The 18,423-nt window shown below is 37.3% G+C and overlaps 2 protein-coding genes across 6 annotated transcripts; one reads left to right on the plus strand and one right to left on the minus strand.

Annotated features, from left to right (window-relative positions):
* Positions 1–1,250: 1,250 nt before the first annotated feature.
* Positions 1,251–7,944, plus strand: LOC109219488 (FT-interacting protein 1-like). Of its 5 annotated transcripts, none has more exons than XM_019383948.1 (3): positions 1,251–1,486; positions 3,589–3,631; positions 4,723–7,944. In XM_019383948.1, exon 3 carries the CDS (start codon positions 4,785–4,787, stop codon positions 7,791–7,793), a length of 3,009 nt encoding a protein of 1,002 aa, XP_019239493.1. In that variant the 5' UTR covers positions 1,251–1,486; positions 3,589–3,631; positions 4,723–4,784; the 3' UTR covers positions 7,794–7,944. The 5 variants fall into 5 exon arrangements, with proteins under 5 accessions (XP_019239493.1, XP_019239497.1, XP_019239496.1 ...); XM_019383952.1 differs by lacking the exon at positions 1,251–1,486 and adding an exon at positions 2,593–2,634; XM_019383951.1 differs by lacking the exon at positions 1,251–1,486 and adding an exon at positions 2,645–2,795.
* A 2,747-nt stretch (positions 7,945–10,691) lies between these two features.
* LOC109219487 (AT-hook motif nuclear-localized protein 5-like) lies at positions 10,692–17,679 on the minus strand. The gene is made up of 5 exons (XM_019383947.1): positions 16,361–17,679; positions 15,380–15,447; positions 14,681–14,812; positions 11,415–11,576; positions 10,692–11,270 (listed from the first exon to the last, which is right to left on the minus strand). Exons 1-5 carry the CDS (start codon positions 16,806–16,808, stop codon positions 11,055–11,057), a joined length of 1,026 nt encoding a protein of 341 aa, XP_019239492.1. The 5' UTR covers positions 16,809–17,679; the 3' UTR covers positions 10,692–11,054.
* Positions 17,680–18,423: the final 744 nt, after the last annotated feature.

Genomic DNA, 18,423 nt, shown 5'->3' on the forward strand with positions numbered 1-18,423 from the left:
GGGACTACAGGACGGTACCTGGGAGATCCCCGGTTGTTATCTCTGTGTTGAGCTGTATTCCTTCTGTGATTATTTTGTCTCTGTTGTAGTTGTTGCTACTCTTATTACCCTGTGTTACTTTAATACTGCTTTTTTTCCTTATATATTATTGTATATGACCGGTAGGGCCCTGACCTTCCTCGTCACTACTCGACCGAGGTTAGGCTTGGCACTTACTGGGTACCGCTATGGTGTACTCATGCCCTTTCCTGCACATGTTTTTCGTGTGCAGATCCAGGTAGTTCAACCCGGACCTATTACCCTTGAGGCGAGGCGATTCTCCAGAGACTTCGAGGTATATCTGCGTCCGCAGACCGCGGAGTCCCTTTCTATTCTCTTTTATAGTGATAGCCCTTCTATCTTTTCTTTTGATTTAGACATTCCGGAGTTAGAGCATTTTTGTCGTATTCATAGCTTGTGATTCATGGGATTCCGGGTTTTGGGAGTTGTTCGGTTTTGAGATCTTGTATTGTATATGCCGTGCGGCATCTTAAACACTTTTATATTTGTTATCTTCGATTTTTATTAGTTTTTCCGCATTGGTTTCTTTTTTTCGAAATTGTTAGGCTTACCTAGTCGTAGGGACTAGGTACCGTCACGACATGTTCACTGAGGGTGAACTTGGGTCGTGAAAGTCACCCATGGTTGCGATGTATTGGTAAGTACTCCTTCATTTTGTCACAAAAGTCTAATTCTATCTTTTTCTTTTTCTATCCAATATCCGGTACTCGCATTGATGTTCGAATTCATTTGTCACCAATAATGGTTGCGATGGAATGGTAAGTACTCCTTCATTCTTAATTTGAGATTTTTGGTTCAAGCTCTTCGTAAGGAATCGACTTTGTTAGAGAGCGCTTTACCCCAATGTGGTGCTTTCTGGTGCGAATTCAATTTAGTGAGACATCAATGCGAGTTCCGGATACCGGATAGAAAAGGAAAAAGATAGAATTAGACTTTTGTCATTATTGTCATAATTTAACTCAAAAGTGTAAACAAGAAAAATGGTTTCGTTAAGATTAAAAAACAGTTGCAACCTTCATGTAAACTGCATGAGCACATTTCTCTCCACAACAAAACAGACAACTTTGTATGTACATTAGTTGTGGACCTCATTCTACCTATTTTAACTCGAAAATAGTGTCAATCCATTCTCAAAACTGACCATGTGAACTTCATCTCTACAGTCTACAGTCCACCCCCACCCCCACCCCCAACCCAAGAAAATCACCCCTGAGTCCCTTACCCTTCCATTAAATTCCTATATTTGACATTAAAAAAATGAAGTCCTATATTTGACACAAAATCTATATATATACAACAATGTACTATATATTAATGCAAAGAAACGTTTCAAATTACACTGCAAATTAATGGCTGCATTTTGGCTTCTCTTTTAGTCTTGGTAATGGTGGTGAAATTGCAAGATTTAAGTTTGTAAAGAAAAAGGGTATGCTTATTTTACACCTCATTTTCTTTGTTCTTCTTCAATCTTTAAATTTTGGTATTTTTTTTAAATATTTAGGCACTAGCTTAAAACCCCAGAAAATGCTTTTGCAATTTCTTGATTTTAATGAAAAACTAAAGAACATAGATGTTGGTTATTACTCATTTTTTCTTTGTTGGTCTTCATTCTTGAAAATGTAAAAATTTTCAAGCTCAAGCTCAAGAATTTTGATGTTGGTTTTAGTTAAATCTTTTATTTAGTAAGTAAGTAGGAGTACTTATTTCCCTCAAATTTACTTTTTTTAAGTCTGATATGTGTTGTTTTTGAGTTAAAATATGAAAGATCTAGTATTGTTTTTGAGCAAAAGTTTGAATCTTGAAAGGTAATTATGGTAACATTTGATTTCATCACTTTGAATTTATGCTAAAGTTGGAGTCTTTTTGAGTTGTGGCTTTTCTTTTTGTAGTTTAGTTGCATGGCTAATTACCACTTTTCCCTTTTTCTAGATGTGTTATTTATCACTAATAAAATATGAAAATTCTTTTTTTTTATAGCAAAAGTTTGAATCTTGAAAGGTAATTATTGTACCATTTGATTTCAACACTTTGAATTGATTATAAAGTTGGAGTCTTTTTGTTTGCATCAAAGTATTTGTGTTTTATTTTTTATTTTTTTTGTATTTTAGTTGCATGGCTAGTTACCAATTTTTCCTTTTTTTCTGGATGTATTATTTATCACTAATAAAATGTGAAAGATTTTTTTTATAGTAAAAGTTTGAATCTTGAAAGGTAATTATTGTACCATTTTATTTCATCACTTTGAAATGATTATAAAGTTGGACTCTTTTTGTTTGCATCAAAGTATTTGTGGTTTTTCTTTTTGTAATTTAGTTGCATGGATAATTACCACTTTTCCCTTTTTCTACTTTTTGTCAAGATCAATGAACTTTATTTGTATTAGTAATTTATTGTGTAGATTTAGTTGAAAATGACAAGTGCATGTGTCTTTAGCGATTCTTAAGGAACTTTAACTTCAAGCATGCTTTTATGAACTTTTAAATTCTTTAATTTTACTTATCAAAGTCTTACCATTACCATTAGTATTAATACTAGTCTTACATTTTTCTAATCCTAGTTCCGTCTTATTACACGGTGTGTCATTCTTATCGGTAGTATTGGCACTATTCTTGTATTTTCTTATTTCTAGATCTTTGTTATTACATATTGTGCCATTTGCTTCCATTTTGTTTATTGCTTCCTTTTCTGTTCTTGAGTCGAGGATCTATCGGAAACTGCCTCTCTACCTTCATAAGGTAGGCGTTAGGTCTGCGTGCACATTACTCTTTCCAGACCTCACTTGTGAGATTTCACTGGGTTTATTGTTGTTGTTGTTCTCGTAATTTTACTTATAAAAAAACTTTTAAATTCTTTATTTTTACATTATAAGTTTGTAGATCTCCACATGAGGCTGACCAGCACATGGTATTGAAAGAGAGTTGACTCTCAATTAGCTTCACACTTCATATTTTGTGCATTATGTTTCTCATAAAGTTACAAATATCATTTCTTTAGTTTGTCAGATTTAAAGTGCCAGGAAAAAGAAGGTGAGAATATGCAAATAGAATGATTCTGTGACTTGTTTGATAGTGTGGTTAGATCTTATCTAGCTGTTGATTTTGTTAAGTAATATTTTTAAATTTTAAGTGATTCCTTATAGTTGTATTTATTAGGGACTTATATTATTTTTTGTTGGATTGCCTGATGAGTAGATACTGTTAACTGAACTACTTAACTACTATTATGAACTAAGTTTATTTTGCTGTAATAACATGCAGGTTTGAAAATGTTCTGTTCAGATGGAGTCTATATGATTGTTTTCACCATGTTGGGAATTTAGACGTCTTTTGTTTAAATCGGATTTACTTCATTGGAATATATCTTTGACCTCTCTACCTTTACATTACCTTCCCCAGACCCCACCCGTAGGATTACACTACACTGGGTTTGTTGTTGTTGTTGTTGCGTTGTTAGTGATTTGCACAATTATCAGGTTGTTCAAAGTTACTTGAGACTGCTAAGTACTGACTCAGCTTTTGCATTTTGCAGATCTGACTTTGAGTTAGAGAAGTGAAAAATTCTTCTGCTTTTGGTAAGTCGGGTACTATATTTTCACCATTTTGGAAATTTCATGATAGAAGGTGGGAATGTGAATCTTGCAAATTTTGCAACGTTTTCATGGATCGACTAGATCATAGTTTAAAAGTGCCTTTTTTTTTTTCTTCCTTTCTCTTTTTTGTGGTGCGGGTGAAAATAGTCTTTTCGCATTAGAAATATGTCCTTATTACAGGAACGATTTCTAGATAATTACAAGAGAACGCTGTAAGCAGTTGTGCTTAAGGTTGTTAGGTTGTTCTGTTTACTTAGTTCTTCAGATTGATGATAAATTTGCTTATTCCACAAGTTTGCATTGGTGTTTTAGTCTTTTGTGAACTTATCTCGTACAGTTGATCAACTTGTTATATCGACTGATAAGGTGCTTCTTGTATGCTGTACCAGATCCTTTAGATTTTAGCAATTTATTGAATCATAGGTCACTTCAATCGGGAACTTGTTGATGTTTAGTGGCTGATTAAGCAAGATCAGTTTTTTTCCGTTTCAGTAGTTGTTAATTTGTCTTATTGAGCCGAGGGTCTTTCGGAAACAGCCTCTCTACTCCTTTGGGGTAGGGGTAAGGTCTGCGTACACACTACCCTCCCCAGACCCCACTAGTGGGATTTCACTGGGTCGTCGTCGTTGTTGTTGTTGTTGTAGTTGTTAATTACATGAATAGGATATTGTTACCTTGTTGGACCTCGCCTTAATGTGGTGAATTTTTTTGGCCGAATGATCTAATTCCAATTCGTTTATGGTCCAATGCCGTCTTTCAAAAAATTGTGCAAGTTACAAGTTGAAACACTTTGTTCATCAGTTCTTACTGTTGCATGAGGCCTACCTCACCATTTATTTTTGTTCTTCTTCAGCAGTTCTCGACCTTTAATTTAAATGTTTTACCTCCTTCACTCTCTGTCCTCTTGAGCCAAGGGTCTATAGGAAACCGCCTTTCTACCCCACCAGGGTAGGGGTAAGGTCTGCGTACACACTACCCTCCCCAGACCCCACTTGTGGGAATACTGGGTTGTTGTTGTTGTACCTCCACTCTCTGTTGCTACATAGTAACTTTTTTTGCTTTATATGTCTCAGGTACTGCTGCCATCTTTCGTTTCCTGCTGGTTCTACGTATTCTTTGCAATAATTTTTCAAAGATGATCTTAAGCAACCTGAAGCTCGGTGTCGAAGTGGTTGGCGCCCATAATCTTTTGCCGAAAGATGGTCAAGGATCATCCAGTTCTTTTGTGGAGCTTTACTTTGACGGTCAGAGGTTTCGCACTACAATCAAGGAAAAGGACCTGAGTCCGGTGTGGAACGAGACTTTCTACTTCAACATCTCTGACCCTTCCAACCTACATATGCTCGTTCTTGATGCCTATATCTATAACAATATTCGAGCAACTCAGTCCAGGTCATTTCTTGGAAAGATTACCATTAACGGGACTTCCTTTGTACCATATTCGGATTCTGTTGTATTGCATTATCCTCTGGAAAAGCGCAGTATCTTCTCACGTGTGAGGGGAGAACTCGGCCTTAAAGTGTATATTATCGACGATCCGTCCATAAAGTCATCTACCCCTATATCTGCAACCAATGATACTCAGGTTCACAGCCACTCAGCTCAAACTCCAGCCCTGAAAATTCCTAGATCAGAAGTGCGACACACGTTCCATCATCTTCCCAATCCAAATCACCCACAGCAGCAACAACAAGCTCCTCCTCCTGTTGCTGTGCATCATCAAGGAGCAAGATATATGACCGATGAGATGAAGGTTCCAACGGAACCACAGCCTCCACCTCAGCTCGTCCGGATGCATTCTGCGACAATGGCACAACCCGTTGACTATGCACTTAAGGAAACAAGCCCATTCCTTGGAGGGGGGCGAGTTGTGGGTGGTCGTGTTATTCGTACAGACAGGATGTCTGGTTGTACTTATGATCTTGTTGAGAAGATGCACTTCCTTTTTGTCAGAGTTGTTAAGGCTCGTGAGCTTCCTGCAATGGATGTTACAGGGAGTGTGGATCCTTATGTTGAGGTTAGGATCGGGAATTACAAAGGAATTACGAAGCACTTTGAAAAAAATCAAAATCCTTTGTGGAATGTAGTATTTGCCTTTTCTAGGGAGAGGATGCAGGCGTCTGTGCTCGAAGTTGTAGTCAAGGACAAGGATCTTCTCAAAGATGATTTTGTAGGCCTTTGCAGATTTGACCTCAATGAAGTCCCAATGCGTGTGCCACCAGATAGTCCTCTAGCTCCAGAGTGGTATCGACTCGCAGATAAGAAAGGAGAGAAGATAAAGGGGGAGCTCATGCTTGCTGTCTGGATCGGTACTCAAGCGGATGAAGCGTTTCCTGATGCATGGCATTCTGATGCAGCTCTATCTGTTGACACAGCTGCATCCACTCTTATACGTTCAAAAGTGTACCATGCGCCCAGGCTATGGTATGTCCGTGTTAATGTTGTTGAGGCACAAGACTTAATTCCGACAGAGAAAACTCGTTTCCCAGATGCTTATGTGAAGGTACAGATAGGAAACCAAGTTTTGAAAACTAAGCCAGTTCAGGCTCGAACGTTCAATCCTCTTTGGAATGAAGATCTCCTGTTTGTTGCTGCTGAACCATTTGAAGACAACCTCGTCCTCACAGTCGAGGATCGTGTGGCTCCAGGAAAAGACGAGATCATTGGGAGAGTCATAATCCCTTTAAGCATGGTTGAGAAGCGTGCCGATGATAAAATGATTCATTCTCGTTGGTTTAACCTGGAAAAGCCGGTGGCCATTGATATTGATCAGCTTAAGAAGGAGAAATTCTCAAGCAGACTTCATCTCCGAGTCTGTCTCGATGGAGGCTATCATGTCCTTGACGAATCCACTCATTATAGTAGTGATCTTCGCCCGACAGCAAAACAGCTGTGGAGGCCACCAATTGGTGTTCTGGAACTTGGAGTCTTAAATGCTGTGGGACTTCATCCTATGAAAACACGAGAAGGCAAGGGCACATCGGATACATATTGTGTTGCAAAATATGGTCACAAATGGGTTCGAACTCGAACAATTGTTGATAACCTCTGCCCCAAGTACAATGAGCAATACACTTGGGAGGTATTCGATCCAGCTACAGTTCTCACTGTTGGCGTGTTTGATAACAGCCATCTGGGAGACAAAGGTTCAAATGGTACCAAAGACTTAAAAGTTGGGAAGGTGAGAATTCGTATTTCGACACTTGAAACAGGCAGAGTTTACACACATTCATATCCATTGCTGGTTCTTCATCCTACTGGTGTTAAAAAGATGGGAGAATTGCATTTGGCGATACGCTTTACGTGCACATCATTTGCGAACATGCTTTACAAATACTCGTGTCCTCTTTTGCCGAAAATGCATTATGTAAGGCCTTTCACTGTCATGCAACTTGACATGCTACGACACCAGGCAGTCAACATAGTGGCCATGCGGTTGGGTCGAGCAGAACCCCCGCTGAGAAAGGAAGTCGTGGAGTACATGTCTGATGTAGACTCACACCTCTGGAGCATGAGGCGTAGCAAGGCAAATTTTTTCCGTCTGATGTCAATTTTCACAGGATTATTTGCTGTTGGAAAATGGTTCGGAGATATCTGCATGTGGAAGAACCCGATCACAACAGTCCTCGTGCACGTTCTCTTCCTTATGCTTGTGTCATTTCCAGAGCTTATTTTACCAACTGTTTTCCTTTACATGTTTCTAATAGGAGTGTGGAATTACCGATACCGGCCTAGGTATCCTCCTCACATGAATACAAAGTTATCACAAGCCGAGTCAGTGCACCCCGATGAGCTTGATGAAGAGTTTGACACATTCCCAACTAGCCGTAGCCCTGAACTGGTACGAATGAGATATGATCGACTAAGGAGTGTAGCTGGACGAATTCAAACAGTCGTTGGTGACGTTGCAACTCAAGGTGAGCGATTCCAGTCACTGCTGAGTTGGCGTGATCCACGTGCCACAGCCTTATTTGTCACATTTTGCCTTATAGCTGCATTGGTGTTGTACGTGACGCCATTCCAGGTAATTGCAGCTCTTATCGGTATCTATATGATGAGACATCCGAGATTTCGCCATAGGCTGCCTTCTGTTCCAATCAACTTCTTCCGCCGGCTGCCAGCTAGGAATGATAGTATGTTGTAAGTTGTTGGAAGCTAAGACATTACATCTGGTTTGAGGTCCTAGTTTATTTGTTCTTCTATTGCTTTTTATGTATTCTTCTGCAGCATTTGGTGTAGGTACTAATGTGATATTCAGTACCAGATAAATAATTCTCATGGCCTGTTTACTTCTTTATGTATAATAAGACATATTCCTACAACCTTTTCCCTTATTATGATTAGTTAATATATGTGTCATTGGTTACAATAACAACAACATATCCAGTGTATTCCCACAAGTCGGGTCGGGGAGGATGGTAGAGATAGAGAGGCGGTTTTCGGAAGACACTCCGTTTAATAAAGCAAATTCACAGCAATTATGACAAAGAATTACGGAAAGTGAGATAGTAACAACCAGTGGCTAAGCTAGGAATTTCTCAAGGGTATTCAAATTTGAAATAAGTGAAAAAAACTCCTAACAAAGGGTGTTCAACATGCGTTATATACCTTTAAAATATAATATTTTACCTATATACACAGTGCAATTTTTCAACGAAGGGTGGTCAGTTGACCACCCTTGTGACCATGTGGCTTCACCACTAGTAACAACAGCCAGAAAAAATAAAAAAGAGGAAGAAAAGAAAACATCAGGTAATAATATCGATCTAAAATATAGAACAGGAGGATCATCCATAAAAAATAAAAAGGAAGCAAAGGAAACATCAAGTAATAATATCGATCTAAAAATAGGGAACACAAGGATAACACTAGTATTACCGCTATGGAAGGAAATACAAGTTTGGAAATATATATTATTATTTCTTTTTCTAAAATTGGTAATACATGAATCTCAAGTAGATTAATTTGTGACTTTTGCTTCAACAATAGCATATCACTTCATCTGCCATCTTTTACATTGTATGCTTATAGTTCCATTTGTATGAGTGGAGATGAGAAAAATGAAGTTTTGAATCAAAAGATTAAGAAGAATAATACAAACTCCAATGATGGTGTTATATTCAAGTATTTAGAGTTATGTTGAAAAATGATATTTGGAATTTGACATTATGTTTGGACATGCATTTCACCTGAAAAAATGTTACAGTTTTGAGAGTGGGGAAGAAAGTTTTTCTGAAAATTTTGAAAAAGTGGCCAAAATAACTTTTTGGTTTTTAAAAAACACATTTTCGAAAACTTTTCAAAAACTTGTAAATTTCATAGACAAACACATTTTCTTTTTTTAAAAAAAAAATCGCAAAAGAACGGGGAAAAAAATTCTATAGACAAACGGGTCCTTAGAATGGGACAGTGATATTTCTTATAAATAAGAAAATGCCTTTTGTTGTTCCTTATTCAACATGCAAGATTGCAAGTGTAATGGCCCTAAATATTGGCATAATCATATCTTTAGATATAATCACATTTTTGGTACCTAAAGTTTTCTTCATTACTATCAAAGCTTATAGTTTAGTGATATTAGTATAATATTGGTTCGATTCTATTTCCACTATGTTTCAACAACAACAACATTCCAGTATAATCCCACAAGTGGGGTTTGGGGAGGGTAATATGTACTTAGACCTTACCCCTACCCGAGGGGCAGAGAGGCTGTTTCCAGGAGACTCTCGGCTCAAGAAAGCAACAAGAGACGATATATTAGTACTATCAATAGAGTCATAATAAAATAACATAATATACATACCATAAAATAACACAAAATAACAGCAGTATAACAATATAGGAAATAAGAAAAAGATGGAAGGTATACAAATATCCAACAGATAAAGCCCTGCATCAGTAGCTGATCAGTAGCATCCTAAGACTAACTCCTAACTGGCTAATCTCACTCTAGCGCACTGTAGAAATATAGAAATATTCACAACTTTCCCCTAACCTAACAATTAATGCTCGACCTCCACAATTCCCTGTCAAGGGCCATGTCCTCAGTAATCCTAAGTCGTGCCATGTCCTGCCTGATCACCTCTCCCCAATACTTCTTAGGTCTCCCTCTTCCTCTCCTCGTGCCCACCACAGCCAGTAGCTCACACCTCCTTACTGGTGCATCAGTGCTCCTCCTCTGAATGTGCCCGAACCATCTGAGTCTTGCTTCCCGCATCTTGTCCTCTATGGGGGCCACGCCCACCTTCTCTCGAATATCTTCATTCCTAATCTTATCCATCCCTGTATGCCCGCACATCCACCTCAACATCCTCATCTCTACTACTTTTATCTTCTGGATGTGTGAGTTCTTAACCGGCCAACACTCGGTCCCATACAACAAAGCAGGCCTAACCACTGCTCTATAAAACTTACCTTTTAGTAACGGTGGCACTTTCTTGTCACACAAGACTCCCGTCGCTAACCTCCACTTCATCCACCCCACCCCTATACAGTGTGTGACATGCTCGTCGATCTCCCCGATCCCCTGAATAACTGACATCCTCTATTTCCACTATGTTTGATACGTGAAATCCCAGATAAAGCACAACTTTGTCTATTACAAATCAGTTGTATTGTGATTAACCTCTATTTTTTTAGATTAATTCTCTTTTATGATTAGTAAAGTGTAGTCAGTTCCAAACGCGAATAAATCCAATTTATAAATAACAATTAGCAGTTAGCGTCTATACATCGCAATTACCAAATGCGTTTTATGAATACCAAATGCGTTTTGTGAATCGAATTAGCAAATGCGATTAATTATAAAATGTAGTTCTACTTTTATGATTAATTCTCTTATACGATAAGTCATCTAAGATGCGTAGAGTTATCCGGTACCTATACTAGTTGATCCGGACATCACTTCCATAAAAAATACACATAATTTTTTTTTGTGGGGGGGTGGGGGGGGGGGGGGGGTAATAGTCTTGTGGCAGATATTGGCACACAGAATAAAGAGATCATATCAAAGACAAACTCAAACTTTGCTTGAATGTTGAAATAATCAAGGCCAAAATTTCAAGTTTTTTGCCAATTACTTGCTACCCCAGTCAAATGCTACAGTAAAAAAATGAGGCAAAAAGTGCATCAATCAATTTTTCTAAAATAACATGGTCCATCACACTTAACCTTCTAAAAATAGCAATATTACAATCTAATTCCAACCAACACCATCTTCTACCATTGCTACTTTAAACAACCTAAAAAAGGATACTTTTGTTACATGAGTTTGTTAGCACAATCCATCAATCTACTAATGGGCAGCTAGTTAAATGGTTGAGCCGATCTCCTGCGCGCACGTTTCATTTACAACAACAGCACATATATACAAACTCTCTCATGTGTCCATTGAAGCAAATTATAATCATCCGCGCGTCAGGTCTATCTCCGGCTGGGAATTTCTTAGTTCAGGCCTTGAACTCGGCGGCCAAACACCGGTTGCTGAATTTGAAGTTGGATCTTGATTCACAGTAGCATTAATCGGTGTAGATGGCTTTTCAGCAGACTCGTTCTCGCCTTTGGTACTGGTTTCTTGTTTGCTCTTTACCTTTGGACCATATACAAAGCTGCATACAACCACCTGTAAAAAAATATTCAATTATTTGCTTGTCACATAGAATACAGAAACAGATACTTACTGATCTCCACGTCAAAGGTAGCATAACGGAGATTCGCATAATCCAAATATGTTATAAGCAAGTTTTCACAAGAATCAACAATATACCTGTACAGGGCTGGCCGCAATGAGCCTACCACCAATGGCACCCCCGAGTACATGCCCATCAGGGCTACTAACCGAGATACTTATACCACCCGTGCGATCACGCGGGCCACCACTTTCAGAGACCAAGTACGAGCCAGACAAGCATAGTATCTCAAAACGACCCTGCACAACATGACGAATATTCAAATCTCAGTCTAATCAAAGCACAAGTTTCATTCTGCAGGGTCAAAAGACTCCAAAGGAAATGAGTAAATGACTTGCGTACTGGCCAAGGGTAACAAGAACAACAAACTTAAGATTTATAGGAAGACTCGACCATTACCCACCGAGTTTTGAACCGTGCACCAATGATCTTCGAGGATTTCTCGGTTATCAAAAATAAAACGTTCGATTTCATTTGAATCATTAGATTACTAAGGGTGGTCCACCAAAAGACAAACACCTGGCCCATGGGTTTTAAATTGTTTGAAGAACTTTAACACATCAGCTGATTTTCATCTCAAGTAGAAGAATTATGCATAAACAAAAGGTCTGCAGTAGAATTGTTAGTCCTTTCCGAACACTACATCAACATTATTTGGCAATATAAAGCATTATATTTGAAAAGAAATGTAAATTATAGCAGTCAGTGATAATAAACAATCTAAATACTCTTAAAAACAATCAGAACTTTCGAATGTTGAATGGTTAACTGTTTCCACTTTCTATAGATATGTTTCTTTACTTAAAATATATAAACACTTCGTCACTCAATTGCTGAGTGATTCTAAAGTATCCTTACCGAACATGTGCCGTGCCTCAAACAGTTAAAAGATCCCTGCGAGAAAAGGAAGGAGAAAAAGAAATATTGCTTCCTGCGACGAGGTTTGATATGTAGTAGTTGACTTACTGTGTGGTATATAATATATATGTCCATAATCTGGTAGCATCTATATCTAATATAAAGTTTGTCATAGAATAGGTGATGTGGCACCTCTATATGGCCAGCAAACACATTAATCTTTTTTTTTTCTCACATTTTTTGAGAAAAAAAGAACAAACAACAAAAATGTGAGGAAAAAGATAATGTGTTTGCTGGCCATAGAGAGGTGCCACATCACCTATTCCAAGCCCAGCTTTATATTATATATAGATACTAACATACTATAGACATATATACAACTCTAGTAGATCAACCACTAGATATCAAACATTGTTGCGACAAGCAATATTTTCATTTTCTCCTCCCTTTTTTCTGTGTTTCATCATTTTAGCATGTAGCCACCCAAAAATAAGTAATGAAGCAACCACAAAGGATATCAGGAACAAGATATGTCATCTCTAGAAGCTTCTTTAAGAGAATGTCCCATGAGGGGGGAAAAGAAGCAAAGAGAAGACGACACGAAAAGGTTGGAGAAAAGGAAAGAATAAAACAAATGCAGAGTCACTTATCGGGATTCTTACCGTTTGTTTAAATTTAAGCAAATGGCACTCTCTCTTGTTAAGTGTCTCAACCTGAGTTTGCTCTATGGATATTGTCAAACCATGTGGTCAATATGCTCAGCATATGATTAAAAGTGCTTTTTAACATCTTAGAATAAAGTTAATTGTTATATTACCTTTTTCAACTAACTGTTAGTACAAAATACATTTTAAATGTAGATCAAGAGAACCTGATTGTGGCACTTAAGCCAAGTTATAGAAAGCATGACCATAGGAATAAATTGTTACGGTATTAACAGAGAACATACACTGCTATGTCAGTTATTAAAGGTCTGAAAATATATTTGTGTGTTTGACCCTTTACAATTTAGAGATCTTGTTTGTAAGAGTTAATGACTCTCCAGCCTAATTCAAATGATGTTTAAAGGAACAGAATACTTATTGAAAGAAGGAGCAGAATATACATTCTCTCATGTGTTTATACGTTATAATAGACATCCTGATTTTAGGGTATTTTGTTGACTACGACCTTGATACTCCATGTAAACTTGTAAAAGTATCCTGCTTTAGATCTTTATCTAATTTTTTCTAGATATCATGTCATAGGTGTCACTTTATTTTCTTTTTTATATACATGATAACATGACTAACTGTTGACCTAGGTTTTCTTGATATTAAACACCAATATCTAATTGTGGTTAGGAATATATGTCTGAGATCGAAAAAATTATGAATATCGGAAATGACATTGCCATGTTAGAAAAATTCTTACTATCTTGTTAAAGAAGTCTTATGTTTGTCTAGATCATGTCCTAGGGGGTTTAATCAACACTTGACCATATGAAATGCTCGTTTTCTTGTATAAGCTTTGCCTGAACTGTTACTGACATGTATTTCTATTGGCACAAAACTTATCCGACATTAATATGACAATATCAGTATGTATGAAGCAATATAGAGGGATAAATAAGATTATTCTAATCTTCTCGGCCCCTCTTGTTTGTCTCTCATCACATGGTGGTGTGGCTGGCAGCAGAACGTGTTTATCCCGGAAATGGGATAAGGCCTATGCTACCTTGGTGATGATGATGTCATTGCATATAGTAGGGTCGTGAAGGAGTATCAGAAAGAGATACTATCTAAGCAAGATGTCAAGATTCAACATCAAAATCGTCGACCTCTAACCCTAGAGCATTTGAGTTCGCCAAAAGGTTCTGCCTTAGAAAGACGGGTTGATATAACACCTATATCAGCCAAGGCTCTTCACCGGTGCAGAGCAGCATTCAGCCTTGCCTCCATTCTGAACAGTATTCCTCCACCAACAGTGCTCAGAAAAGGTGAGAGGTCCAGAAACTCTGATTTAGTGTCCAAGTTTACCATATGCTATTTGGGACTAACATATAAGGATCAAAATTCTAAGGTAAGAACTCCACGGTTTACAAAAACACGCAAAAAGATCTTCACTTGACATGGTGTACATGTTATTAAGATGTTACAGTTAAGCAGTTGCACAACAAATAATCTAAAACCAACATTAGCCTTTTCGTCATTAATGACCGCATTCATGATCGCTTTAATGGATTGTCTTAATCAACCCCATCACATAAACAACAGTTCTAATAAATCTGTAAGCTAATTGTATCACTGGAGGCTTATTCTATCTACAACTGGAAGGTATTACCCTCAATGAGTAAGCTAATCTGTAACCCCATCACCAACACCAATGAGTAATCGGGGGCTTATTCTATCTACAACTGGAGGGTCGAAGATCAAGAACTTGGCTGGAAGAAAGCTTTTGAAAGTCCAATACCAAGTAATTATAAATTAATAGAAAGCACTCTAACCTCATAAGTGACAGTAGAACCAGAACTTGCAGGAGGCCGTAATGTTACAGCAGATACTGCACCATTAGCTGTTAAGACACATAAAGCCCTCGGCCTCTGTTCTGCAAACGCCAGTAATTTCGCCGCAACATCCTGCAGACAGTAAGGTACTATCTTATCTCATTGCCTATACAGAACAGGCAAAACAAGCAAGAACATGTTGCATCATACAAAAATAAAATAGGTCGCAAAATCTTTTGGCTGATTATAATGTTAAGGGCACAGCTATGCTTTTAGTATACAAAAACATAAGCTGCTATCATATTTTCATATTTCTGCGTAAGAACTCCTCCTTTTAGAAACTTTGTGGGTGTCTTCCCAACAACGTCAAGTGTAACAAGGAACGAGCATATGTGAAATTACACAGAGCACTTCAACTTTTCAATGCAATGCTAATCATATGGTAACATACCACATGAATTCTCAATTATTTATGCGCCTGATTTAAGCTAGTATGATTTCAACAACAAACCCAGTGTAATCCCACAATGTGGGGGTCTGGGAGGGTAGAGTGTACGCAAACCTTACCCCTACCTTGTGAAGGTAGGGAGGCTGTTTCTGATAGACCCCGGGCTCAAGGTATGCTAGTATGATTTCAAATGTACAAATCAACAAAGTAAAATAGGTAAAACTACTTTAACAAATGAGGGATGACATTACCTCTCCTACATTAATGTGTAAAACATGAGGGGTGAAAGCCAATCCAGCTGAATTATTCATCCATTCACCTGCAGCAAGCAATTTAATTTTCAGATCTACAATAATTAATGGGACAACTTCCGAATTACTAGTACTACAATTGGAAAACATAATCGACCAAGTTCAGGAATTAGCAATACTAAGTGAGAACCGTTGCCGCCCACCAGTCCTAACAGAAAAGATAATCATAATAAAAGAAAAACATAAGATTTACGAACGGAGGTGGTTAGTCAAATAGCATTAAGACCTTATAAGTGGCGGAAAACATCATTTCAAGTATCACCATACCAAGAAATACAAGCAAAGTGATTAGCTTCTCCAGGATGTACACATACTATAATAATAGGGGCGCCAAACCGAGTTTGTATTCCTCAAAAGATTATGTTCTCTTTTTCAAATGTAAACAAGTTTCAGGCTGTAAAGCCTGATTCTCAGTGGCAAAAGCACCATACAGTACAGATTAGACACAAAAACTCAAACCCCAAAACTCATACTCCCTGCGTGCCAATTTCTGCGACACTCTTTTCATCATAGTCAATCCAAAAAAGAACGACACCTTTTTGTTATTAGTAACAATTTCAATTAAAAGATCCATTTTACCCTTAAAAAGATGATTTATAGCCACACAAATATCCATGACTCATTTTAAAGTACAAGTTTCAAAGGTTTTTCCTTTCGTTCTTAAACTTTGTACCCAGTCAAACAATGTTACATAAATTGGGACGGAAGGAGTAACAATTAGGTGATAATGAAGCACATAAATATAAAATATGAAATTATATCATCTCATTCCCAATGTAATGCAAAAGGTATAGATCATCTTTACAACACACTTTCGACAAATAAGAACAAAATAGAGTTCAAACAAACTCCTAACTCATCAATTCACACAACATTAATAAAATGTCATAATCCATTAAGTTCAACAAATTTAGAACTTACCAAGTGGAGCCAATTGTTGCTTCCATCCACTTCCAGGAGGTCGTCCCTTAGCGCGTTTCGGCCCCGGAGTAATAGAACCAGTTGAAGGACTAGATGACAAGGGTGATAGTCCTAATGACATTTTTGCCCCTCCATCAGGACCATATTTCCTAGGCCGACCTCTCTTCTTTTTCACTGGATCACCACCAGGTGAAACACTAGAGGCTACAACACTCATATTAATACCATGGCCAAAATTATTAGGTGATGGATTCTCAACAACTTGGTATGTACTAGAACTACTCAAAGTACCACCACCTCCTCCTACATTGGACTGAACTACATTATAACCAGGTGGTACAGGTACTACCCCTGTGGGTCCCACAGACCCTGAATTAGACCCACTAATCCCTCTATTGAGATAATAACCACCACCCCCAGATAACACCATTCCTTCCCTTCCATCCATGCATTTACTCACTCACAACTAAAAACTACTAATTCTTTTTGCTTCTATACTCAAAAAGATTGAAACTTTAACATAAATTAGACAAAAATACTAACATTACAACTCAAAATTCAACCAAAATAAAGATCTTAAAAACAACACAACTCCACTCACTAAAATTTTACTAAAAGCTGATTCTTTTTGCTTGTATATACAAAAAGATTGGAACTTTTAACATAAATTAGCAAGAACCTGACAAGGGTTTAAGTGGGGTATTTCAGAAATGGACTATAAAGCTAAAAACAAGAAAAATAAAGGGAAATGTTGGACTTTCCAGTATAGAAAGAACCACAAACAAGGGAAAGAAAATAGTTAAAAATGCTAAAGATTGAATCTTGAACTAAAAAAGATCACATATTAAAACTCAAAACTGAAAAATGGCTAAAATCTAAAACTCAAAAAGACAACCCAAGTTGTAGTTTCTAGTGAAAAAAAAGCTAAACACTGAATCTTGAACTAAAAGAACTACAAAAAATCACACATTAAAAGCTCAAGACTGAAAAATGGCTAAAATCTAAAACTCTATAAGACAAACCCAAGTTGAAATTTTGAGTGAAGAAAGTTGACAAACAGTTCTTTAGCAAAACAAAGATGAAAAAGAAAAAGAAAAATGAAACCCTAGATTTGAAGTGAGAGAGAGGAAAGAGAAGAGGGAGGGTAAAAGACAAAAGTGCAATGAAATAGAAAAATTTGAGCTTTTCTTGACTTTGAATTAAAGTAAAGGAGTAGAGTCAGTATAGATACAGACACCTTTCTTTTTAGACTTAGAAATAATAATATTTTAATGGGGTTCTAGAGAGGGTTTCAAACAGAAGTCGGTGAGAGAGTAAGTTTGTTTCTGACTTAAGGGGTTGGCTTTAGAGGTCATTGGTAGACAGTTGGCTAAGTTGGGTGCACCTAAGTATTAATATGTCTTTGTCATATTGCTAATATTAGTACTTCAAATTTCTGGGCAAGAAGTGGAGAGAGAAGGTAAAGAAAGACCTTTTCTCTTTCTCAATTTGTGTCTATGAACACAAAATTAACCAAATAGTTGTTCACCCAATAATTTAAATTAAAAATAGTTAATAGACATATAATATATGCAAAATTTATATATTATATGCAAACAATTAATGTATAATTTATGCATATAGCTAGAAAAAGTAAACAGTTATATCTACTATTTGTGTACCCCCAGGAAAAATTAATCCGAATAGACGTCCACCTAATCGGTTAAACTAAAAATAGCGGTGAAGGTTATGATATATGTATAATTTGTGTATTATATGTGTATAATCTATTTATAAATGTAGAGTTGTCAATATAAGCTTGGCCCGTTGGGCCAGCCCAGCCCAGCCCAGCCTGTGATTTAGCAGGGCTCAGCTCGAATTTTTGGAGCCCATTTAAAAATAAGGCTTTTAAGCCCGGCCCGAGTAAGCCCGTGGCCCGTGAGGGTGGGCTGGGCCGGCCCGTGGGCCTAATAAAAATACGTATCTAAAATATATAAAATATAAAAGTATATGACACAAAAAATAACAAGAAGAGTATCCCAAGCTTTAAGTTTATTAACCTCATCATATTAAAAAATCGAAGT

This window comes from Nicotiana attenuata, unplaced genomic scaffold (genome assembly GCF_001879085.1).
Source record: "Nicotiana attenuata strain UT unplaced genomic scaffold, NIATTr2, whole genome shotgun sequence".
Classification (NCBI taxonomy): domain Eukaryota; kingdom Viridiplantae; phylum Streptophyta; class Magnoliopsida; order Solanales; family Solanaceae; genus Nicotiana; species Nicotiana attenuata.

What these genes read in the sequence shown, in the direction of transcription:
- LOC109219488 (XM_019383948.1), top strand. Translation starts at nt 4,785, where the DNA reads ATGATCTTAAGCAACCTGAAGCTCGGTGTCGAAGTGGTTGGCGCCCAT.
- LOC109219487 (XM_019383947.1), bottom strand. Translation starts at nt 16,808, where the DNA reads ATGGATGGAAGGGAAGGAATGGTGTTATCTGGGGGTGGTGGTTATTAT. An exon ending in TACACATTAATGTAGGAGAG is followed by an intron (nt 14,813 to 15,379) that starts GTAATGTCATCC and finishes TACTGTCTGCAG; the next exon opens with GATGTTGCGGCGAAATTACT. An exon ending in GTTCTACTGTCACTTATGAG is followed by an intron (nt 11,577 to 14,680) that starts GTTAGAGTGCTT and finishes CATGTTGTGCAG; the next exon opens with GGTCGTTTTGAGATACTATG.